The sequence below is a fragment of the Manis javanica genome, chromosome 1 (assembly GCF_040802235.1).
Source record: "Manis javanica isolate MJ-LG chromosome 1, MJ_LKY, whole genome shotgun sequence".
NCBI lineage: Eukaryota > Metazoa > Chordata > Mammalia > Pholidota > Manidae > Manis > Manis javanica.
Window position 1 is genome coordinate 52,337,820 of NC_133156.1, and position 25,458 is coordinate 52,363,277.

At 50.1% G+C, this 25,458-nt stretch overlaps 1 protein-coding gene and 1 pseudogene across 1 annotated transcript in view; both read right to left on the reverse strand.

The window, feature by feature from the left end:
- Window positions 1-25,458, reverse strand: part of STK10 (serine/threonine kinase 10) — a 125,130-nt gene that overhangs the window by 48,077 nt on the left and 51,595 nt on the right. The window contains exons 3-8 of the mRNA XM_073232215.1: window positions 25,343-25,391; window positions 20,428-20,577; window positions 9,850-9,922; window positions 8,675-8,869; window positions 8,016-8,097; window positions 791-925 (exon numbers count right to left, since the gene is read on the reverse strand). Of these exons, the coding sequence (XP_073088316.1) occupies window positions 791-925; window positions 8,016-8,097; window positions 8,675-8,869; window positions 9,850-9,922; window positions 20,428-20,577; window positions 25,343-25,391 (684 nt within the window). The remainder of the gene's footprint in view (window positions 1-790; window positions 926-8,015; window positions 8,098-8,674; window positions 8,870-9,849; window positions 9,923-20,427; window positions 20,578-25,342; window positions 25,392-25,458) is intronic.
- LOC118967813 (U4 spliceosomal RNA) lies at window positions 10,322-10,438 on the reverse strand (annotated as a pseudogene).

Consider the following 25,458-nt stretch of genomic DNA (forward strand, 5'->3'; position numbering starts at 1 on the left):
CGAGTCCTCCTCATGCTTTGCTTCTTCCTGGTAAGGATTCACATGAGCTTCTGGCTTCTCCCAAGATTCAATTAAACTGGAAAAAGCACTGTATTTCCCATTCCCCAACAGGTAAGTCCAGCCCCCGCCTCCCTGGGTCCACAGCAGCATAGGGACAGAAACCTCCCTTCTGGATGGGGGCCTCCCCAGACGGCTAGACCAGGGATCTGAAAGCAGCAGCTCAGGACAGAATCCAGCCCACAGACATGCTTTGCTTGACTCAAAGGTTCTTAAAACTTTAAGTCAGCATCAACTTAAATTTAAATGCAGCCAAGAGCTGAAGCTGCCGATGGATCACTAATGCCAAGACACAGGTCCTCTGGGTGCCGGGGCAGCCAGACGGGGCCTGGGGTGGCCCAAGCTCCTCGGCCTGTCCTCCAATCATGAGCAGCCTTTTATCTGCATTTATCCCACCGTGTGCAAAAACACATTCTCATTTTCTTTGTGAGCCACAACAGAAAAAAGGCTGGGAAACTATGAGTCAGCTACCAACTTTTAAAAATTGGAAGATCCCATGTGAAAATCTAGATTCTTGGTCTTTCCTGAAAACTCACAAGGTCTGGCCAACAGCCAACAGCCCTTTAGCCCCACCCTGGCCCATCTGCCGTCTTGTGTAACCTGTGGCACGAGCCTATGACCTCTAAGCTGGGGAGAAACAGAAAAGAATCCTTCCCACACGTCCCCGGGGCCCCTCCCCCGCCAGCCAAGGCCTGCTGGGATCCCACCCCTGCCCCCTTGTCCCAGGCCTTACAGAGGCAGGGTCCACGGAGTCCTCCTCCTCGCCCTCCTCCCGGCCATCTTCGATCTCCTCCATCACTTCAGCCTTGGCCTCAGCCACCAACTCCCGCAAAGCCTTGTTACTGGTGACGCTGCTGACGAAGGGGTGCTGAGGGGACACAGGATTAGATTAGAGATTAGATCAGAGCCCTAGATTAGAACCACTTTGGGCTGGAGGTGCAAGAGGGGCAGGCAAAGATGGGGGGAATGCGATCCCCCGGACAGAGGAGGCCAGCAGCTTCCCTGAGTGAGAGATGATCGTGAACTCGGTAAGACGCCCAGACACAACTCAGAAAGTCTGTGTGATGGATGGAAAGAGGGCAATCCTGGCTCTGCTGCTCACCAGCTGTGTGACACTGAACATGTCACTCTACCTCTCTGCGCTGCAGCCTCCTTAGTTCTTCTGTGGCGACAATGCCAGACCCACAAGAAGGTCATGAGGATTAAATGAGACAATGCGCACGGAAATGCTTGGCCTAAAGCAGGAGCTAAAGCAATGTTTGTCTTTGTTTTAAAGGTTTTAATATAGGGTTTTTAAATGTATACTATACGTATGTTAGAGGCTCTAACAAAGCCTAACTCACTCCACTTTTAAACAAGCTAAGAAGTTTCCTCCATGCTGCCCTCTAACCAGACCTTTCTGAGTTCCAGGAATTTTGCCTGCAGCCCCTGGAAACTACAGATAAGGACATTCCATTGCCGAGGCATTTTTGAACCATCTACAAGACCACGGATCACTAACGCCCAGCCCCTTACCTTCTGAAACTGCCTTTATAAGCCTTATGCACAGCCCCCTTCAAAAAGCACTACATTCCTCTTTCTCGTCAGCTCCCTTGTATGCAGGCTGTCTCTAATCAACTCCACCAGCTCTCTTCCTTTCAAGTTCAGTGTTCATTTCTGCAACACTGAAACTCATGAACCTGGTCTTCAGGGGTGCGTCAACACATATATACCCTCAATTTTATTGAGGTATTAACATATCACAGTGAAGTTCAGAAATCACGAAGAGTAGTAACTTTTGCCCTAATAACACACACACAGTTTAACTAGACCCAGCTCAAGACAGAGAATGTCTCCAACGCCTCAGAAACCCCTCCCTGAACACCTCCGCGGCAGCCCCACCCCCAGAGCTTCCTGGCTGCAGACTAGAGGGCCTGCTCTTCAAGTTCATATGAGCAGAATCACAGTGTGTAGTCCCTTGTGGCTGGCTTGCTTTACTCAACATGAGTTGAGCCAAAACTATGATGCATCTACACTGTTGCATATGTTGATGAAAGGTTCCTTCTTTATTCCTGTGCAGTATTTCACTGTGAATATATCACAGTCTGTTTAGCACAACCGTGTTTTTGGCATCTATGAACAAAGCGGCCATGAACATGGTTGTATATGCCTTTGAGCCGGCACGTGTGCTTACAAAATCTTGAGGCAGAAAGGTGTATGTTCTATTCCTAGGCATTTACAGAAATCTCACATCTTTTAAAAAATGAAGGTTCTTTCAGGGACCTTGCAAAACACCAAAGTTTTAAAGGCCTAACAGATGTGAAATCAGCAGGAGCATCTGCCTGGTGGAAGTCTGTCCTCAGGTCTCTCAGCCCCAGCACAGGGTGTGGAGAGGATTCCCCACTTCACCACACTCACCCAGGGTGCTGACAAAGGAACAGGGAGCGGGGTGGTCATTAAGTTGGAATTTGCTCATTTGAAATTTACAGGAAGGCTCTGATGACATTCACTTTTACTGTCAGAAAATTTATCGGCAGAGGAACAGTGTCACAAGATTGCAGGGAAGTATGTAAATGACTAAGAATAAATGTCCTAGCACCTGGAGAGCACATCCACAACTGGCAGGGGCACTGCAGATCGTTCTCTGCTTGTTCCTTTAAAACATCTCATTTGTGGAAGGCCACAAACCAGCAGCCTGTTCAGTTTGGCCACCTTACTTTGAATACCTGCAAAGCAAAAAACCCCACTCCTTTCCAAGAGCCTTGCCATTCATATTTTCCTAAACCAGCCTGACTTTGTCTATTTAGTCCAAACTAGTAAAGATTTTAAGAATTTAATTTCTTTTCTTTCTTTCCCATGTCCCCATTCGTTCACTGATGAATACATTCCTGTCACAGCCCCCAGTCAAGGCCAGTGATGTGCCAGGTGCTAAAATCAGGCTAAACAAGACAAGAAAGCTCCCGGCCTCTGGGGGCTCGTGGCCAGTGGGAGAGACACTAGCTGTGTAGCCGAATGACAAGCAAGATCATTTCAGATCAGGTAATGGGATAGCATGAGGCTGGAACAATATGGGCCTGGCCTGGGTGGAGGAGACTAGGCCTATATGCAAATCATGTGATTCAGTCCCGGACTGAGCGTGGTGTCCTGGAGGAAAGGCTAGAAGGCCAGGTGGCAGAAACTTGGGGGACAGGGGAGGGGAGGGGCCACGAAGAACAGAGCAGTGCATGCAGGGCCCCTGAGCATGGTGAGAAGCCACGCAGGGCTGCTGTAGAGCAGTGACATTAACACTTATCCTTTAAAGGTGTCAGTCTGGCCACTGCGTGGTTTCTAAAGGTCTCAAGGGGGACCGTTAATGAGGGTTTGCTAATCATGGGACACTGGACAGCGTAGCAGCTAAGCCTGCTGGCTTAGACTCCAGCCATCCCTGTGCCCCCTGACTGAGCACAGCCTTTTGGGACTGAGGGTGAGAACCAGACCCAAAGTTCCTGAGTTTCACACTGCACAACCTCACACATGTGAGCTTGAGCGAGAAGCCATGGGACACTGCACGGCAACAGCTGAAGCACATGTGGCAGAAATAAATAACGCAGGCACAGGCCTCTGGAAATACCAGGTTTTCCTCAGCACACATCACATATTGACCAAATTAGTGCATTTTCAGCATGGCCGGGAGCTTTACTTTCTCAATGCTGAACCATCTGCCCCACTGCCTCCCTTGAGCACCTCAGGCCCCTCAGGGAGCAGAGGGGGAAGCTATGGGGAGACAGCGTTTGACCAAGGGCCAAGTAAGCAGAGCAGACCCCCTGGACGCCAAGGTCCTGGAATCCCCAGGTAGGAGGCGCTGGCCCTCCTGCAGCTGGTCAGGCCAAGAAGAGTTTTATAAACTGCTCTAGGACACAAAGCACAGACCACCTGCCCCAATGCCTCAGCCCTGCTATCTCCAGTGACGTACAGAAGAGACCAGAAAACAAAGCAGAGAACAGGAGTGCCCGGGGCTTCCCCAGGCAGACCGCGCTATGGGCCTGCATGGGACGGTGGGGCTGGGCACACGGGTCCCTGGAGAGGTACTCGGCATGGCCAGATCTGAGGGGAAGTCACTGCTGCCTCTGTGTGCAGCCCCAACACGCTCGCCAACTGTCATCTACCCTCTGGCCAGGACCTCTCCTGCCATCTACACAGACACCCTTTCCAAGAACTTGAGCGGAGTTTTCCTCTGCGTGCTTAGCAACCATGACCTGGTAAGGGGTCTACACTCTGAGACTGACTTTACAAAAGACCTATAATGCTCTCATGTGTTCAAGTGTCAGCCTCTTTCCCTCAACCCTACTGCCCTCCTTTCTAACCTTCTTCTGTCTCTCTTTCATTCCTTCTTTCCCTGCTTTGTTCACTAAGAGACACAGCTTACCGGAATGATCCATAGAACAAGCGCTAGGGCCGGAGGGCCAGGATCAGCAGCCCAGCTCTGTCTCTTACAAGCTGTGTGACCTTGTACAGGCTCCCTAACCTCTCTGTGCCTGTTTTTATCATTTGTTCTATAGAAATCTGAACAATACCTGCTTCATAATTGTTGTTATAAGGACTAAATTAGTTAACATTTGCTCAACATTTAGAATAGTGCCTGGAATGGAGAAAGGGTTACATAGCAGTTTAAGTAAAAATAGGTAATATATTTAACAAATACTTATTGGGAGCCCTCTACATACCAGGCACTGTTCTGGATGCTTGGGAAACATTAGTGAGCAGAACAGAGACTGCCATCCTCAGGGAGATGACATGCTAGCTGGGGAGATAAACAATAAAAGCAATAAACAAGTTAGGTTGCATGCCACCATGCTTTGTGCCACAGAAAAAGCTAGAGTAAGGCAAGAAAGGAGAATTAGGAATGTGGAGTGTGGCAGATCTGTAGTTTAAAATAGTATGGGTGGAAACTGAGAAGCTTACATGTGAGCAATGACTTGAAAGAGATAATGAGTCAACCACAGAAGTTTCTGGGCAAGAGCATGCCAGCTGGCGTGGAGAGCCAGTGCAAAGGCCCTGAGGCACAAGGTGCCTGAAGTATGTGAAGAACTGCAAGGAGGTTGGGGAGGCTGGCAGAGTGAGGGGGCTCGAGGGAGAGAGGAAGTCTAAGGGGCCAAGTGGGCTGGGCAGACCACGCAGGACCTGGCAGGTCACTGAGACTCAGGACTTTACCCTGAGTGAGTTGGGAGCCACAAGGGGCTTTGGACCAGGAAGGGACAGGAGCTGACTTATATTTTAAAAGTTCCCTCTGGCTGCTATGCTGAGAAAAAGAGTGAGGGAGGAAGTGACGAGGCAATAATCCAAGAGATGAAGGTGGGGACGAGTGGTCGGGTCCGAGGCATGTTCTGAAGGCAGGGACAGCAGGACTTGCTGAGAGAAAGGATATGGAGTGTTTGAGAAAGAGAGGGATTGAGGATGCTTGCAAGGTTAGGGGCCTGGCCACTGGGAAGGGTCCCACCGACAGGGATGGGAAAACCCCGGTGGAGCATGTCTGGGCAAAGGCAAGGGCGTGGTCTGAGACAGTGGGGTATAAACAGCCGGACACACCTGCTGGCGTCAGGGCGGAATAGGTGGGCCGCAGGAGAAATGGAGCTGCTGCAAACTGGATGACACCATCAAGGTGAGGGGAGCAGAGACGGCCCTGGCGCACTTCCACGTTAGTTGGAAGAAAGAGGAGCAGGTGAAGGAGACTGAGAAGCAGTGACCAGGGAGGAAGAAGGAAACCAAGAGGGTGTGGAGTTCTGGAAGTCAAGTGCTGACAGGGAGGAGGATAAGGAGCAACAATGGCTGGAGCCGCTGGGGCTCGTGAGAGGAGCACTGAGGCCAATAAGGTGGAGTCACTGGTGACACGGGGGTGGGTTTACAACAAATTCAATGAATATATACCAAGCACTTGATGGGCAGCACCTGTTATGCTAAAGACAGTGCATACAGACTCTCATTCACTCACACCATTCTGTCAGGGGCACATTCTCCACATCTTGCAAATAAGGAAACTGAGGCACACAGTGAGAACTACTCAGATTCCAGGAGGGCAGGCCTGACTGCAGAGCCTGGCTTCCTGATCGCTGTGTCGTACAGTTCCCAGAGGTATCTGCGCAAGTAGATGAATCACACGCCACTGTGGTCAGCAGTCCATCAGCTCAGGGCAGAACAGGGGAAGATGAGGGGCCAGGAGGGGCCTCCTAGAAGCAGGCAGACACAAAGGCCCAGGTGTGGACACAAACAGCTCTGCAAGGGATGCCGGGAAGCCCAGATCTGGGCTTACCTCTGTCACTCAAAGCCAGGTGACCTCAGGCAAGCCACTTGCCCACCTCGGTGTCCTCACCTAAGGGGGTAATGCTGCTTCCTGCTCTCTCGCTGGGAGATGAAAAGGCTGGTGGAGAAAGCCCTGAGCCCGAGCCCTGAAAGGTGTTTTGTCTCAAGGGATCTCTCCCTTCTTCTGTCTTATGCTAAGAATCCTTTGGCAGGGCATTTTTTCCCAACTATGGAATGGAAATTCCTGGCTCAGGCTGAGGCTTCAGGGCTGCCGTGTGGAGATGGAGGACAGCTGGACTCTTCCCAAGACAACGTCCCAGAGGTCAGATGTATCAGGCCAGCAAGTACCTGCTTACAGGAAACAATTGGCCCCAGGTGGCTGGGTGCTTTCGCAGTGCTGGCAGGCCCACGCACCCCCACTGGCCCTCCTCCACATTGCCCCCCACCAAACACCCAATACCCAAAAAGTGAGTTCTCTGACAGCCCAGACCTCTGCTTTCAAATACACTATAGAAACCTGCCAGGGCCAGTCAGCACCCCTAGCAGCCAAACCCCGTTGTGCACCCTGGTTTCTTTCCACTTTTTAATAACTGAATTCAATGCAGCAAACATTCCTTGAACACAGTATTTAACAGTACACCAAGTACTTTACAGTATCTTCTCGCTTAACCCTCACAGCAACCCTGTAATTTAACAGCCCCATTTCACAGTGGGACCCCATCACAGGTTACACCACAGCCAGTAAGTGGCAAGGCTGGGACTGGAACACAGGACTTTGCAGCTCCAGTCCACACGCTCGATCGCTGTGCTGCACACCCCAGAGGGATGCACTGTACCCAGAATGCCAGCTGCGGCCCAGTGCCTGGCACACAGCACATCCTGGGGAATAGCAGTGGCTAGCACTGGGTAGGCCTCTTCCTCCTCGCCTCCCCCCACACACCAGAGACCCTCAGACAGGTGGAAGGACAGGAGTGGACAGGGTGTGGAGAACAGCCCTCCCCCTCCCCCAGGCCCACATCCTCTCCCTGTTCCATCAATGTTAATCATATGCACGGCAACTCGCAGACCTGAGGATAGCTGGGTGGGCCAGGTGAAGGGCATCTCACAGCTACTCCAATATTTCAAAACTTTTCAAGGAAACCATCATCCACTTTCCCATCCTAAAGCCTTAGGGACCCTGGCCAAGTGTAAGTCACATGGTGTCTCCCTAGTCCAAACCTTCAGGGGTGCTCCATGGCACACCCAGTAAAGCCAGATCCCAGTTTGGCTCCTGAGGCCCTGCACGCCCCTATGTGACCTGGCCCTGCATGCAGAGGACAGCGCAGCAGGCCTGCCTGGCCTCCTTTGAAAGGCCTGCTCCCACCACTGGCTGGTTTATTTTTCTGTGTAGCGCCAGTCTCCGCCTCCCACGTGCACACAGCTGCCATCTGCTGCTAGTCTCCCCACCGGAACGTAAATTCTGTGAGGACAGGGCTCCAGGGGGCCTCCTTCACTCCCGCCCTCCCAGCACAGGATCCATCATCTCGGAAGCTCCCAGGGAATGCTGGCTGATGAATGGATGGCCGTTCACAGTCACCTGAGCTAGATGAGGAATGCGTCCAGCTTCCAGGTCCCAGGCGACCTCCTCCGCCCTCTACCTCCAAGGGCAGGGCAGGGCAGGGCAGAGGGGGCTGGCAGTGCCCCAGGAGAGAGGAACCACTCACCTCCAGGAGCTGCGCGGCACTGGGCCGCGTCTCTGGGTTCTTATCCAGGGCTGTCTTCAGGAAGTCTCGGAACTCCACAGACCTGGGAGGACAGACAGGTGGACAGTAAGCTCGGAGTGCGGCAAACGCTGAGAAAGCTCCCCACGCCACAGACTCCACTCTCTCACGAGTTATGTGCTTCCCAAGCACATAGGGCAAAGGGTGCTTTATAGGACAAAGGGCGCTTTCAAGACCTAAAACGGCGGAGGCGACGGAGGCTGCTGCATGACCTTCCCATCAGGGACATCACTGTACCACCAGGGATGTGAAAATCAGAGGAGCAGGGACTTGCCGAGGCCACAAAGAGAAACAGAGCAGTGCCGAGGTTTAAGCCTGAGCCCCACCTCCCAGCCCAGGATGGCACGCTGTGGCTGCTGGGCCTCACTTGGCCCCTTATTCCCATGGTGGGACCTGCCTTACTGGGTGACCCGGTCTGCTTTGATGGAGAACATGGAGGGAAGCAAGAGGAGGGAGGGCCTAGAGGGGCTCAGGAAAGACTGGAGACCCCAAGATACTGACTACTCGCCCACTTTGGGGCCCAGCAGTGGCAGGAGAGCCCTCCAATCCCACCCGACCCACGACCCAGGCCTGCTGCCTGCAGACACCCTCCTGTGCCTTACCACTTAGAAGGCGTGAGCAGTGTCGGGGGGTCGGACTTGGCAATCTTGAGCAGGACCCGCATGGGGTTGAGCTCGTGGTGCGGTGGCTCAATCTGGGCCATCTCTATCAGAGTGATGCCCAGGGACCAGATGTCAGCTTTGTAGTCATACGGGGTGTCTTTCATGGTCTCACACATCACCACCTCGGGAGCCATCCTGAACCAACCAAGGGACAACAGAGGGCTAAGAACCTGGCCTCCAGAGGTGCTTCTTGGAGACTCAGGGTCAAGGACCACCACAGGCCAATGTCAGGGGGTTGCCAGCGCTCCTGATCATGATTTGCATTACTGTCCATCCCACTGTCTTCCTTATGATGGTCTTCACACAGAAAAGTAGGCCTTCAAAGGGGCTCCACGCCATGTCCTGCTGCAGTTCCCGAAGTCTACCACAAGATGGCAGCAACAATCCAGAACACAGTGTCCTGGGGGAGGGGTGAGGCAAAGGGGAAGGAACCCAGAAAAAACTGGGGTAGGGAAGGAGTGCAGAGAGAACACGACAGCACAGTGAGAAGGGACGGGAGAGAAAACGGGGAAGAGAAATAAAAGGGCAGAGAGAGAGAAAGAAAGGGTGAGTAATAAGCAAGTAAGAAAGGTGCCTAACACCACAACGGGAAGTAATGCACATGAAAAGCAGGAGTAGTTAGGTGTGAAACTGAGTGAGAAATTTCTTCATTTGTTTGTTTTTAAGTAATAGTTTTCGAAAAAGAAGAAAACACCACGGACTAGAGAAGCCCACAGAGACTTCACTGAGGGTATGAATTGAACCTGTGCTGCTCATCTTCATAGCCCCAGCCCAGTGCCAAGCACTCAGTATGTACTCTGCGTTCATCAAGAACTGGACCATTTTTTAGGGGTTCCAGTTTTGTTGTTATTGACACAGCATTTTCTACATTCATCAACCCATTTAATCCTCAAAATAACCCATTAAGTCAGTATTATATCCCTGATTTTACAGATGGAAACTAAGGCATAGGGGAGCTAAACAACTTGGCCAAGAGACTGGCCTCTGACCCAGCCAGCTGTCTCAGGAGTCCCTGCTTCTGTCCTCTCTCCTCTATACCAGCCAGAGGTCACCTTGGGGACTGTGAGGTTTAACATTCTGCCCACCATTCCACTTGCAGAAGCTACACGACTCACCAGTAAGGCGTCCCTATGAAGGAATCTCGTTTCTGCACAGTTTTCAGATTCTTGGCAGACACACCAAAGTCAGCTGGAAGACAAAAATCTCAGATAGAGTACTGGATGGACATTCCTCCACCCACAACCCTGGGGTGTGCACTCAGAGATACACATTCCCAAGCAACTAGCAGACGCCATTTTCTATCTAGCAAATTAGCGATCACTAAAAATATATCTACTGCTATGAGGATATAATACTGAGTACTATATTACTATATACTCAATACAAAGTACTGAGACACGTACTTTCCTACTGGCTAATGAGAGTATAAACTGAAAAGGCTTTTAGGAAAGTGTTTTGGCAATAATCACAAGAATCTTTAAAATATCCATACTCTTCTGATCCAGTAATTCCAAATCCAGGACTCTACCCCAATGAAGTAATCTTAAATATGTCTTAAAATTATGCATACGGGAGCTCATCAAAGTGCCATTGTAATAGTGACAAATTAAAAACAACTGTGGTTGCTTAGGGAGTGATTTTAATTAGCAATAACTACACTTCAGATAAACCTCATCAGCTACAATACTGCCACTGCACAAAGCTTAGGGAGTCATTTTAAAAGTTCTTATATACAATATAGAATATCTCCTGTGTTTTCCAAAAAGGATTAAGATGGTATATCAAAGATACACACACACTCACAAAATCGGAGAGGTAAGAAAGATAAGAAGAAGTGCACACTGCTGAATAGAGTAAGAAAAGTGTGCTCACCCTCATAGGACGGAATATTTTGTAGTCATTAAAATTACTTTTGGAGTAGTTTTATTCAATGTTTTAATACTGAGTTATACATATTTATAGTTACCAATATTTAACATTTAGTGTGTATTTAAGTATTTTCATATTTAGCACAATACTAAATATTTTATTTGTAATACTTTGTTAAAATGGAAAGCCACAGGCCCAGGACCAAAGGGCGTTTCTGGGCCAGGCCATCAAACCAGGGCTTAAAGCCCAGCCTACCTGCAGTTTCAGTCTCTCCCAGGAGTGGCATTTTAAGCCAGCGCGGGATTTCCTTAGTGAGGTTATCTGCCTATGACCCCCAGTCATCCTGAGGGAGGGGAACCTCCTCTGCAACAATCCATAATCTTTTCTTTGGCAAATAGCTTCCTTGTCCCCTTCTCCTGTCTGTAAAAATCTTCCATTTGTACAGCTCCTGGGAGCATTTCTCTAGTTGCTAGGTGGGATGGTGCACCACTCATGAATGTTTAACAAAGCCAATTCGATCTTCAAATTTACTCAGTTGAGCTTTGTGGGGTTTTTTTTTTTCCAACTTAAAAGGTCAAGTGGGAAGGAGTGAATGCACAGTTGAATATATTGTATGGTCAAAATTACACTCTCCTCCCCCCAAAAAATAGCAAAAACATACATGGAACTGACTTGGAAGAAATAAACCAGCTTGCTTAAATGGTTGTGCGTGGTGAGACTAGGACAGGTTTCTGCTTTTCTAAATCCCATAAATTTGCTATGATAAACATGCGTGACATTCAGGATTAACAAAACAATAGCCAAAATTTCTCTTTAAACACACATCCAACACTACGAGGCTTCCTTCACACACCCACATCCAGGAGAAGAATCCAGTGCCACAAGGAGAAATCCAGCGCTCCCAGCTTCCAAGGCAAAGTTTCATCCCAATCAAAAATTAAATTCAGGAGGAAGCAATACCTTGACAGAACTGGCGATGCTTAGTTCACAGCAAGAAGAGCTGCAAAGCTGTAACTGCGGGCCACTGGGGAGCCCCAGCCTAGGTCTTGAAATAAACCTGCCTGAACCAGTCAGGTAACAACTGCTGTACTTGGAACTTCCATCAGATCCATGACTTCAAACCAGGAGGGGGCACAATGCTAAGAGCAGGGGCCTGCTGGGACAGAGTGGTTCCAGCCATGGTTCATTCACCTGTTCTTCAGGTACCATCGGGGCCAGGTGCTAGCCAGGGGCACAGATACCATGGGGACCAAAAGCAAACTAAGTCGCCCTCAGGTACCCCAGAGTTTAATGGTAAAAGAGAAAGGCAGCCAGATAAACAGCACCAAGTGTCTGTTCCTAACTGTGAGGAATGGAAAGATGGGAGCAGAGAGCAAGTCCACAGTTGGCGGGGATGCAACCTCAAGAGAGCAGAAAGGGAAGGAGGGCCTGGAAGAAGTATAGCTAAGGGCCTCCAGGCTACTCATTCACTCAACAGGCATTACCTGAACATCGGCTCTATGCCAGGCACTGCTCTAGGCACAGAGATGAACCAAAATCTTCATCCTCCTGTGGCTTGTTATTCTAGTGATGGAAACAGGCCCTCAACACCTTCCTGTGATTCCTGGTGAGGGGGCCATGCAGGGATGAAGGAGGGCAAAGGCAGAGTGCTGGGCAGGCACCTACTTCAGACAGCAGGGCAAGACCTGGGAAGATGTTTCCAGGCAGAGGACACAAGCTGGATGAAGGGCCTGGGAGGGGCAGGGCAGAGCGGCCAAAGGGACCAGGCGTGGAAACAGGTAAGGTGGGCACAGGCAGGGGCCGGTACGATAACCAAACCTCTGGCCCTGGGTTTCGGAGTGATACAGGGGTGGTGATGCTACATGATTACTTTCTAGGGTTGTCATGAGGATTAAGAGACCCGCATAACTCAGCTCCAAGCCTGATGATTGGTAAGCACTCCCGTCAGTCATTTACGCCCTGGAGCCAGCAGCCTCACTCAAGATTTGAGGCTGAGGCTGTACTGAGACGGCCTCCTGGGCGTGGTCACGAAAGCTGCTCTCCGGCCGCTGATGCCAGCCCTTGGAGGGGCGGGGCTGTCACCGCACAAGGTGACACCTCACAGGGCGGGCCCAGCAGCTGCTGCAGGGTGAGGCGCAACATCCGGAGACCCAGGTGAGAACCCAGCTCTGCTGCTGGCTCCGGGCAGCCTGGGCGAGTCAGCACCCCCGGGCCCCCGGGTAAGAACGGGGGCCAGGCTCCCCTCCTTCCTGCTAGGCCTGCGAGCACGGGGCAGGATGCGGGGCCTGCCACCTCCCCTGCAAACACCAACAATGGCTCGCCTGACATCCCAGCAAATCTCTTGGCAACAGGTACGGCCTTCCAGAGCCAGCGTGAGGCTCGCACAAGGAGGCTGCAGCTGCCACTCCCCCACCACGCCCCTTCTGGGCCCGTCCTGAGAAGGGAGAGGAGAAGCAGAAGCCACCAACTTTCACAATGACACACAGCCGGTCCCCAGGACCCTCCCTAGGCAAGCGCCAGCCAGCTTTTTGGGTAGCTGCTACTTCCCCTTCTGCCCCACAAGATGCGGCCCAGCCAGGAGGGTGGGGCAGCTGCTCCCTGCAGCCCGAGGACCTCAGGCTTTCCCTGGGCTCCGCACGGTGGCCCCAGCTGTCTGCTCCCGGAATGGAGTTTATGAGGGATCTCCCAGCGGGGATGGCTGCCTTCGGGCAATTCGAAGGAGGCTTTCACCAGGTCGTCTCTTCTGCTGAAAACACTCCTCTTTCCTTTTCCCATTTTAAAACAAAAGTCAGAGACAAGGGCAGCAGTAGGTAGGGACTCTTCTCCATGAACTATCATTTCCATGAGGAAAGAGATCATTTCTGCACAGATGCATTCTGTGCCCCTGGCACTGTATCTGGCACATGAAGCCCTCAACAGGGTCACAGTGATCAACTGAATAAGTGAATGAACAGACTTCACTAGATTGCCTTTATTCATTTATATTTAGAAGAAAAATAACCACACTGGGTTTTAGGAAATGTTTGAAAGCAGCTCTACTTCTAGAAATAGATCCCCAAAACTAAATTTATAATATATATGAAGCTTTAAAAAGCATTATTTGAGAGTGAAAAACTGGCAAAGACCTACACTGTTGCTAGAGCTTGGTTGGTGACTAGTGAGATAAACTATAGCCACTCCGGCCAGGAAATAACATGCAACCCTTAGAAAGAATGAGGCTGCATTTGTCTGTACTAACTTGGAAGTTTGTCCTTTAACAGGTTATCCTGGACATGTTGCTGACCCGACTGACCGATACAGAGGATGTATATCATGATTCCAGCTGTATTTTAAAAGAATAACAGATGCACACTGTGTGCACATAAACACCCATGGACACAGAAAAGGGTTTGGAAGGTTGCACATCCAACTGAAGATGACCACCTCCCCAGATGTGGGATTTTGGTGGGAGGAATGCAACTAAAGGACTCACATTTTTACTTTATATGCTTTTACTCTTTAACATGTTTTTGATAAAGAGATTGCATCACTTTATGGTTTAAAAAACTGAAATGCATATGGCAAAATTTTTTTGGGTTTGTGCGCTTGGGCTTCTGTATTTTGTTTTTGAAGCAAAACCCAGTGGGGGCCAGGATGTGGTGAAAACTTCACACTCCACACAGGCTGGGGGTGGGGGTGGGGTAAACCGGTACAACCAGAAGGAAGAGAGCATCGGCTGCAGCTGTTGATGAAAACCTGAAACACTGCGCACACCCAACAACCCCACTTCTGAGGATTCCTCTTAAAGGTGTGATTACAGAAAGACACTCAAAGATCCACGAGCAAGCACACTTGCCCCTGTGTGTTAGCAAGTAATCGGAGAGATCCCATGAGAAACCTCAACTGCCAACTTTGAGGGTTTCCTAGGTAGATTAGTTTGTGCAAGTGACCAAATGCAAGAAAACATTAATCATCGTTCTGTGGAATATTTGAGGTTATGGGGAAAATGTGCTGATACTGTTCAATTTTTTTAAATAAAAGCAGACTGGAAAACTACATATCTAACAATCTCAACTTTAAAAAAAATTCAGGTTTATCTAATAAAAATCAGTACTTACTGAGAACTTAACAGGCATACAGCATTGTGCAGAGACTTATGCATATGATTTGTATCTTCTGCATATAATTTTGCATGTTATCTGCATATATATTCCTATGAATACCATTTACATGTATGACCCTTTGGGGGAGGGGTCATTGATATATTATCCCCATAGAAATTATTATCCCCACTTTACAGATGGGGAAACTGAAGTTTAGAGAGATTAAGTAACTTGTGGATGGTCACCAAGCTCTAAGGACACATGAGACACTAGGTCTGTGCTCTATACTATCTGCAAGGAAGGCTACAGTGCAGTGTCCTGGCAGGAGCAGGGGCGCCTTCGATTCCCTTCTGTGTGGGTCTATAGGTCTGTATCTTTATACATTTACAGATTTAAAAGTCTCTACAGTCCTGGCAGAGATAAACACTTACGAGTTTATTGCATAGAACTCCAGATATATATATATATACAAATGAAAATTATACAGGTAAATTTAAGATGATATACATTTTTTTCTTTTTTTCATGTGCTTGCTACTTTAAAAGAAATGCCACCAAAAATATCTAAAAAGAGGGTGGTGGTTAAGGAGCCAAATCTCTCCTCCATAAAATGTTACCAGTGGTCTTTGAGCATTGAGTTATTGCTATCAAACACTGGCTCGGTGCATGGCAGCCACAGTGGAAGAACCAGGCCCCCAGCCTGCTGGCAGCAGCGAACAGGAACTCTGGGTTGGGATCAAGGTGGGGTGAGAGGCAGGGGACGGTTCCAGCCAGGCCTCCTGTACACTGGAGGCCTCTGGGTGTTGGTGGTCCTGCAGCAATGGCGAACTGATAAAGCAATGGCAGTGCTGGAAGCTACTATTTATTGAGCACCTACTATGTACCAAGCTCTGTGCTGGGCACTTTGATTTTCAGACCAGTTCAGAACTCTGCTTAGAACCTGAAAAACTCCAAAAGTTGTAAAATGCACCTCCTATCTTCAAAGAAGAATGTCTGGGGAGAGGAACACAGGTTTTTGGGGAATGGAGAATGTTCCTTCTTATAGCAGCTACTCTGAGACATTCGTTGGCCCAGGAAAGAACCTTAACATTCTTCGGGCCTCTCCAATGTGCTCAACATCTAGAGATGCTCTGCATGCATCTATATGTATACATATAGATGCACGGCAGCAGAGAGGGACATAACCCTGAGCCTCCCTGTGACTGTACTAGTATACTTCACCCAACTGGTCACAGGGACTCCATGAGGTGGTCTATACACACATGCACAATATATATAATTGCTCACAGCAATTCTATGAGGTAGGAACTACTACCCCACTCTAAGTTAGAGAGACTGAAGCTCAAAAGGGTTAGGTGACTCGCCCAAGGTCACCCAATGCCAAAACGGCAGACCACAGGTCCAGGACAAGACCACAGACCTTCAGACTTCAAAGCCCACACCCCACGTAATATCCCAACTGTCTCAGGGCAGCAGACACTCTTCCCTTCTCTCTCTGCACAAATGGGTCTGACTGGCCATCGAGAATCGCTTTACACCCACCCAGGGCTGGAGTATGTGCTTTACTTGGCAACTATCAAATGAAGCTCACAGCAAGTTTGAAATCCTAGACAGAAGTAAATATATAACACAAGGAAGAAGCAAAAGGCCTAGCAGCAGAGAGGGACATAACCCTGAGCCTCCCTGGGACTGTACTAGTATACTTCACCCAACTGGTCACAGGGACTCCATGAGGTGGTCTATTGTTATACCACCTGTACAGATAAAAGAACTGAGGTTTGGACGGTGAAATGCTTCTCCAGCTCATAAGTTGCATAGCCAGGATTTGAACCAGGCTTGTCGTGTCTACAGCCAGACACTTTGCTTAGCCCTCCCTGCTGCTTCCCATAGTATCTCACTCACTGAGAAGCACAGACATTGTCTCTAATGAGGTGACACCCTTGTTTGGGAGGAAGACCTGCTAAACATTCTCTTATGCCTCCCTGAGTTGCGTAAGGACATGTGGGGGTGGGATCGCCTCCAGGGGCCCAGACGGTCCCAGGAAGCTAGGAAGATGCAGACAGACTGCCACCCCATCTTGCAGGCTTCCTCCACTGTTTCGCCAAGGTTCAAATCCCGTACTCCAAGGAAAAGGATTTTCCAATACAGAACAGGCCTCAGCAGGCATCCACACCTCAGCTCCCTGGGCCCAGTGATAACTGTATAAATATTTGCACACTCAACTCCCCCTGAATGTTTTTCCTCCTTAAGTGGTTTCCTGGTTTCCTCAACTGCATATGCCAAGTCACTTGGAAACCTGACACACCCATCTGCATCCACCCCACCCCTGCCAGGTTCTGAGTGGGATTCTGGAGTCTGCTTGGCACATCAGCACCTCCACAAGTACAGAGTGCTGGAGGAGACACCATGGGAAATGGGAACCCCAGTGGGGAGGTCTCAGCTCCCAACCCTCCCTGTCCCCACCAGGGCTTCCCTGCTCCGACCAGCCCCACAGGCTGGTCCTGAGCCAGCTTTGGGTGTCCTCCCTCCCCAAAGCAGTAAGTTCTTGAAGGCTGCTGAGCTGAAGGTCCCCCTGAACTCCCCAGAGCACAAGAGACTCTTCTGCCCCCCAAAACTCCCTGAGCCTCAGGCCCTCCCTGGCTCCCTACCTTCTGCCCTTGAGTGAGCCAGTCCACTGGAGGCTGTGAGGTCAACAAACCCTGCTACTTCTCCTCCCTCGTGACCTGACCTTGGGCACCTCCACTCCGGGTCTCAGTGTCCTCACCTGTGTTGGGGGTGGTCCCTACCTACCCCCACTCCCCCCACCCAGAGCCTTCTGATGAAATGCCAAGCCTAGAAAGCACCTTGTCTAACCATTGACACCTACCAGGTGCTTCATAAACCTAATAAATGTGTGCTGTTATTTTTGTCACTCCTCCCAAAATACCCTATTTCTCACCACCATGCCTCTGCCCACTAGGCTCCCACTTCCATGACTGCCCTGCCCAATCTGGTTTACCCGGCAAACACTTACCCACCTTTCACGATTCAGCTCAAACTATTGTCTCACGCTGGCCTCTTCTGAACCCCCAAGCCCCAGGCCCAGGTGGGGGAACGGGCAACCGCCACCGGGCACTAGGAACTCCCTGCCCAGCCCTGAGGCCTGGGAACTCAGCAGGAGAACTCGGTCTAAGGCCCCCGTCCTCAGAGCCCAGCACCAGGCCCGCAACAGACTTAAGGAAACAAGAGTAATCACAGCTGCCTTTCTGGAGAACTCACAACATAAGCATCTTCTTCTAACTGGCATCGCAACCCTCTGAGGGAGCTTTTATTATCAGCTCTGCTTCCCAGGAAAGCAGAAGGGCAGCAAAGCCAAGCAGCTTCCCCAAGGACACAGAGCCAGCAGTTGGCTCGGGGTGCGAGCTCAGGTCTCTGTTCTTAACCACTACAGCTAAGAGAGGAGGAAGGATGAGGAACAGCTACAGGGGAGGTGAGCTGGGCCCCGGCGGTCAGTCCCTGCAAGTGAGGGATGCTGGTCTTAAGGACGCAGAGCGTGGCCCTGCTCATGTCCCATGTGAGAGACCCTTCATCCTGCTGGGGTTAGGAGAGACCAACCCTGCACTCTGGACGGGGGCACGTTTCTGATGAGCTTCCACATAATGCTGACACTGCTATCTCCCACACTCTGGGTAGAGAGGGTCTACAGCAATGGGTTTTATAGTGCGGTCCTTCAGCCAGCTTCGGCTGGGAGCTTGCTGGGAATGCAAGTTCTTGGACCCCACCCTGGGCAGAAACCCCAGGGTCTGCGCCCAGCAATCTGAGTGTTAGAAGCCTACCTGGGGACTGAGATGCCCCAAATCTGGGAATCCACCAGGCCTGCATCCATCTTTTAAGGCCCAGCCCTGTCCTAAGCTGTCAGTTCAACGCACTCATGGAGGTGCGTGTAGTGACATGGGAGAACCCTGTGAGTGAGCCCGTGGCCATGGGGTCAGCCCTGGCTCTGCCCTTGCTAGCTCTGTGACCTGAGGAAGGTCCCTGCCCTCTCTGGGCTTCAGTGCCCTGAGAACAGGGATGTCGGGAGCCACATGTAGAGGATGCCCTTGGCCATACTGTGCCATTTCTGTTCCAACCCTCCTGACTATCCCTGCAGTTCTCCACCACAGGGGCTCAACAGTGGCTCAGTTTCTTGTGGATGTAATACAAAATATACAAAAGTAATCACCAGAGGAACTACAGATAGTGACCCTTCCGTGCTGGAAAGCCAGGGCTGAGGAAACAGGAGGTACAGACAGAGGAACCATTTCACTACTGGAGAAGGATGTTAAGGAAAATAGAGTTGCATATCATCAAACTGATAAACAAGACTAGTTAATACCACTCGCTAAGTCCTCTCTGGCTGCACGTCCTCCTGATGGAGATGCATGCAGAGGTGCCCGTGATGACAACCAGAGCCAACATCTGGGGAATGACACTGGAGGCTTTCTGGCTTTCCCCTTAAACCTTCCTGTACTACGTGAGTTTTATATAATAATAAGCATGTATTACTTTTTCATCACACAACAAAATCATTACTTAAAAAATGCGTATTATTTAGCAATGCAAGAAAAATATGAGAAGAGTTGAAAATGACTGTCTCTGGGAGTGGATGGGTTAAGAACGTGGCAGGAGCAGAGGACACATGGCATGTGTTATTCTGCTTAAAAATAAAAAACATTGAAAATGTAAAGAGATTCTGACACGTTACATCATGGATGAACCCTGAAGACATTATGCTAAGTGAAATAAGTCAGTCACAAAAGCACAAATGATCGCACTTATATGAGGTTCCTAGAGCAGCCACACACAGAGAGAGGGAGTAAACGGGGTTGCCAGGGCCTGGGAGGGGAAATGGGCAGTTAGTGTTTGATGGGGACAGAGCTTCAGTTTGGAAGATGAAAAGCTTCTGGAGATGGTGGTGATGGCTGCACAGCGATGTGATTGCACTTAATGCCAATGAACCATACACTTAAAAATAGTTAAGATAACAAATTTTATGTCGTGTGTTTTACCACAATTTTTAAAAAACCAAGACAGGAGAGATAAAAAAATAATGTTTTATGATTCTATAACATCTTTCTTTGTTGATAGATAGTAACCACACTAGAGAGGGTGAGGATTTAATAATATAGTAACTGCTGAACCACTGCGTTGTACATTAGAAACCAACATAAGACTGGGTATCAATGATATATCAATAAAATAATAATAATGTTTCAATATATGTGCCTGCTGTACTGTTTTCCTCTGGCTCTAAATGCAGTGTGATGCCTCCATGTGTCACTCTCACTCACTCAAAATCTCTGACTGGAAGCAGGAGCAGAGGGCTTCCCCCGAGGCCCCAGGAACCCAAGCCAGACTAGAGAGCAGGACCACACTGCAGCCACGCCCGGTCCTACACCCTGTCGGAGGTGGAGCATCCCTCTTCCCTACACACCAGGCGCCAGCAGCCCCCACGGCCCCAGCCAGCACAACCAAAAATGTCTCCAGACGCTGCCAAATGTCCCTGGAGGGCAAAATCACCCTCAGCTGAGAACACTGGGTTGGACGGAGCCGCTGGGAAGCACACGTGCCCTGCAGCCCAGGGAGGGCAGGCAGGACCCCTGACATCCCGGAGCCTGTGAGTGAGGGTCCCGCACCTGCTCCTCCAGCAGGCAGAGGCTGGGCTGACACCCCCAGGCAGGCACCACAGGCTCTGCCTTCACCCTCACCCGCAGACGTCTCCTACCCAGTCTGATGTCGCCCTCAAGAGTCATCAGTACATTGCCGGCTTTCAAATCCCGGTGGATGATCCTCTTGTTGTGCAGGAAGTTGAGGGCTTCCAGCATCTGGCGGCAAACCACCTGAATCTGGGGCTCGGTGAGGCCTCTGTCCAGCTCTGGAAACAGAGAGAGCTGCTGTCAGTTCAGCAAGTGCTTGCTGCAGGCACTGAATGCCAGGCCCACACCAGGGACAAGAAATACAAAAGCCATAAACACAACTGAGCATTTACCATGTACCAGGTTCACTTCTAAGCAGTCACATGCATGTGACTACCTATTTCTTCCTCACAGTAACCCTACGGAGCAGGCACTGTCATCATCTCACTTTATAGATGAGGAAACCGAGGCTGAGAGAGGTCAAGTCACTTGCTCAAGGTAACATGGGTAAGAAGCCACAGATCTGAGATTCAAACCAGCCAATCTGGCTTCAGAGTTCAGAAACACCCCCTCTAAGAGGCACAGACCTGTTCTGGGAGGAGGCACTGTTGACGCCTGCTCTGTGCCGGCTCCGTGCTCCAGGCAGGTATGCAGAGAGGGGCACAGAGACATTGAGCAAGGCTTGGAACAGAATGCGATTCGGGTGCACAGGAGGGCAGGATGGGCAGCAACTCCCTCTGCCTGGGGCACTGGAGTCTCCCCAGAGGAAAGGGCATTTGAGCTGCATCTTTAAGGAAGAACAGAGGTTTGAGAGGAGAAAATGTGGGCCCAGAGCATTCCAGGTCAAGCAACCAGCAAAAGCAAAGGTCTGGAGGCTGACATGGGCTGGTGCTGAAATGCCAGCTGGCTGCAGCGGAGGCGCTGGAGATGTGGAAGGTGAAGGGCTGGCCGGAAGGCCATCACCAAGAGCCTTGCATGCTGGTCAGGGACACACACCTCAATGTCTGCTTAGGGACAGTGGGGCCTCCTCTGAGCAGGTGACAGCATGTAGCCCACGCAGGGGAACAGCATGTGCAAAGACCCCTGTTGGCTGAGAGGAAAGTGAATCAAGATCAGAGGACAGCACCGCCTGATTCTGCAGGAACTTTCAGGCCAAGCAGTGGAGGCTGCATTTTATGTGAAACACAATGGGCAGTGCAGGAGAGGCTCTAAGCAAGGTAGATACACAATTTGATTTTTGCATTAAAAAAATTCCCTCTAGTGCAGTGAGACAAACGTTTGCAGGGAAGGGAGAGCAGGCAGGGAACTGGGCTGGGGGCTGTCCCGGTGGTTCAAGAGGCCAGATGGTGCCCAAGGCTTCGAAGAGGATGGACTCCCGACTTGACAGGTTGGGAGGTGGGAGGAATGAGGAAGTGAGTGGGTGCAGCAGGAGGAAGGGCGTGAGGTTTGAGGACGCCATCCTGTGCTCACCACCCACACCGCCATGGTCACTATTTCCTTTTTTTTGCTCCCCAAGCTCCATGAGCTGAGGTGAGCCCCCACCACCCTGCCCACTGGGTCCTCCGGCCACAACTCCAAGGAAGGCAGGCGGCCAGGGCCTCCCTCCAGCTACAGCAGCACCCTCTCGCGTCTGCCTCCCCCTGCTGTCCCAGGCCAGGAATCCTCGAGGTCAGAGCCCTTAAAGCCTGGTAAAACAACACACCAGCCAGAGTGGCCCAGGAGGCCCTCTCTCTGGAGTCCACAACTGCTCCCCTTCCCTGTGACCTCATTCTTAACCTCTGTGTTCCTTCCCCCAGCCAGGGGCCAGGCTCAGCCTGCAGGGACTTCAGGGTCACACAGGCTGAGCCTGAACCCAACTGCTGCCTCCTACTTGGTGTGAGGAATCTGGCAAGCCAGTCCATCTCTCCGTACCTTCATTTCCTGGTCTGTAAAATGGGATGATGGTAACTGACATGGGCAGAGCTCCAGCGATAAGGCATGGATGCGATTATGTCAATAAATGCGATTATGATGTTGGTCCTAAGATTATTCTGGGTTTAGATATGAAACCTTTCCAGTTTACTAAGATATAATTTGCATACAGCAAAATTCATTTTTAGATGTGCAGTTCTATGAATTTTGGCAAATATATAGTCAAAGAGCCACCACCACAAATTAGATACAGAATGTTTCCACCTCTCCCCCAAATTCCCACGTGTATTCAACCTTTCACCCCATCTCCATCCCTTAAGTAATCGCTAATTTGCCTTCTGTCCCTACAGTTTTGTCTTTCTAGAGTATCATATAGTTGGAATCAAAGAGTATAAAATTTTAAGACTAATTTTTGATTGCATGAACAATTTCTTGCATGAACAATTTCTTATTAAAGAATTTGCAACACTGCAAATGAGTCCTATGTCTCCTTTGAAACCACATCCAATCTGGCGCCTCACCCTCTCCTCTGCAGAAGGGCTGAGAGCCAAAATGTTTAATAGCTGGCAAGGAATGGCCAATGGATCAGAACAGACGCTGGATGCTAACAACTAGTAAGGCCATACAGTGGCGTGCTGCACGGAGGTTCTCCCCGGCTCTCAAAGGGGCCAGCCTAGCACCACCACTACCTGGAACAGACCTCAAGTTTACGCTCATCACTACAGGTCACTATACAAACTGCAGGGCAATGGGGAGTCAGTCAAGGGCGGAACGTCCCTCTAAGCAGGGCAGGCATCTACAGGAGAGTCACCCTCGGCACAGAGCTGTGACCGAGACCTGGCTCTCCTCTTGGCAGGTCTCCCCATCCCAGTTTCTCTTCTCCACCTGATTTCTAGAATGTCCATGGCACTATTCCTTTAACTGCTGCCACCAACATGGAGGCTGGAGCAGTTAGTTCCACCAGGAAAAGTAAGCCAGGGAGCCAGAGAGAGAGGTTGCCTGCTGGCTGAGCCATGCCAGCGTCCTGCCCCAGCTGTGAATGAGGACAAGGGCCTGTTACTTGTGCATGCTTCTTCTATCTCCAACATTCTCCCCCAGGTCTTATTCTGCTGAGCTGCACACCTGGAGAAGCAGAGGCTGCTACCCGGCTCCCATTCTCCCCTTCTCTTTAGTATCTGAACATACTCACTTCCCAGCTCCCTTGCAACTATGTGTTATGTTCTAGCCAATGAGATGTAAATAGAGATGTCATGAAGGGTTTCTGTGACATCTCCTTAAAAGAATGGCAGTGGGGGAAAAAAAAAGAATGGCATTGGTGTGTGTTGTTTGTGGAAATGTCCTACCCTCCCTTCTTCTATCCTGCTGTTTGGATTTCAGATGTGATAGCTGGAGCTCCCACAGCCATCTGGCACCAAGAATTGAAAACCAGCATGAGAACTGGGCCAACACACAAGAAAGTAGGATCAAGAGTTGGAGAAAGAAAACAAATCATTATTTTTTTATTAAGGTATTATTGATATATACTCTTATGAATGTTTCACATGAAAAACAATATGGTTACTACATTCACCCATATCAACAAGTCCCCACCCAAACCCCATTGCAGTGACTATCCATCAGTGTAGTAAGATGCCACAGATTCACTATTTGCCTTCTCTGTGCTACACTGTCTTCCCCATGACCCCCACACCATGTCCTTCAATCCCCTTCAACATAATGCCCTTCAATCCCCTTCTCCCTCCCTCCCCACCCGCCCTCCCACACCCCTCCCCTTTGGTAACTGCTAGTCCCTTCTTGGAGTCTCTGAGTCTGCTGCTATTTTGTTCCTTCAGTTTTGCTTTGTTGTTATACTCCACAAATGAGGGAAATCATTTGGTACTTGTCTTTCTCTGCCTGGCTCATTTCACTGAGCATAATATCCTCCAGCTCCATCCATAAGAAAACAAATTATTACAGCAACTTTTTTAAAAACACCTAGATGAAGATGGTCCTGAAGCCAGACACTATAATTTCTCAGATATTTGTGCAAATAAATCCTCCTTCCCCTCCTACACCCCCCAACATTTTTTTTTCCCTAAACTAGTTTGAACAGTCTTGGACTCCTTATAACCAAGAGAGTCTCGACTCCTGCAACACCACCATTTTAATTTTGTTAGACTCTACCCAGAACAATGAAAATCTCTGAAGGCCGTCTCTGCTGAGAAGGCATATCCAAGGGCCTATCACAAGTGCCCACATCCTCCTCCCTACTGTCATTTACCTATCTGGGAACTCTGGGCGTGGCCAGGGGCTCTGCAAGAAAGGCCAGCATTTCCGTAGCTCAGAATGAAAAGGACAGCACAGATGTGAGACTTCTCTCAATAAAAAAGAGGCTGCATGGTGTTACATTATGCTGAGGGCCTCTCCTCTCCAGAGCTACCCCAGAACCCTGTTCCTGACCCCAGAACCTGGGAGGTCTCAGACGCTCCAGAATGACAAGACTGACAAGACCTTGGCCCACATCTCAGTTCTGCTGTGTGCCTCTGGTCCAGCTCCTTAACCTCTCTAAGTATTATATTAGTCTGATCAAGAATAAAACCTAACACTCTTTCCAATTTTATACACGAGGATAATAGGTGAACGCAGCCACCAATGCTCTAGCATGCAGTAAGTGATCACTGAACAGTGGTGATGACTAGTACCTATTTTCCAGTTACTGTCGAGCTTGCCTGGGACATCATGACCTGACGATATCCCCACTGAGGTCTTACGAAATTGGTGGGGTCCCCACTTTTCAAGGACTCTCCATCAGGTGTCTCATTTTCACATCCTAAGAATGCTGTGCAGTTGGACAAAGGCCTCACATCCACTTATGGCCCAGAAGTCTCGAGGTGGGGAGAGACCAGCACAAGGCCACATGCTTTTTGAACAGGAAGTGTTAGGTCTTCCAGCAAGTGTCCTACCTTCCAAGAATATAACATCTACTCCCAAAAGGGGACAGAGTGGACAGGTGCTCAAATAGGCCACACGAACTCCAGGGGTGTGGGACCAAAGGACATCCACCCTAGACAGAGCTACACCCAGCACCACACACCAGGACCATGGAAGACTCACCCAGCATGATGGCATCCACAGCTCCCCCGGGACAGAACTCGATCATGATCTGCGGGAAACACAAGGCCAAGTGATTATGAGCAGGACGATACAGTGCACAAGGTGGGCGAGCCCCA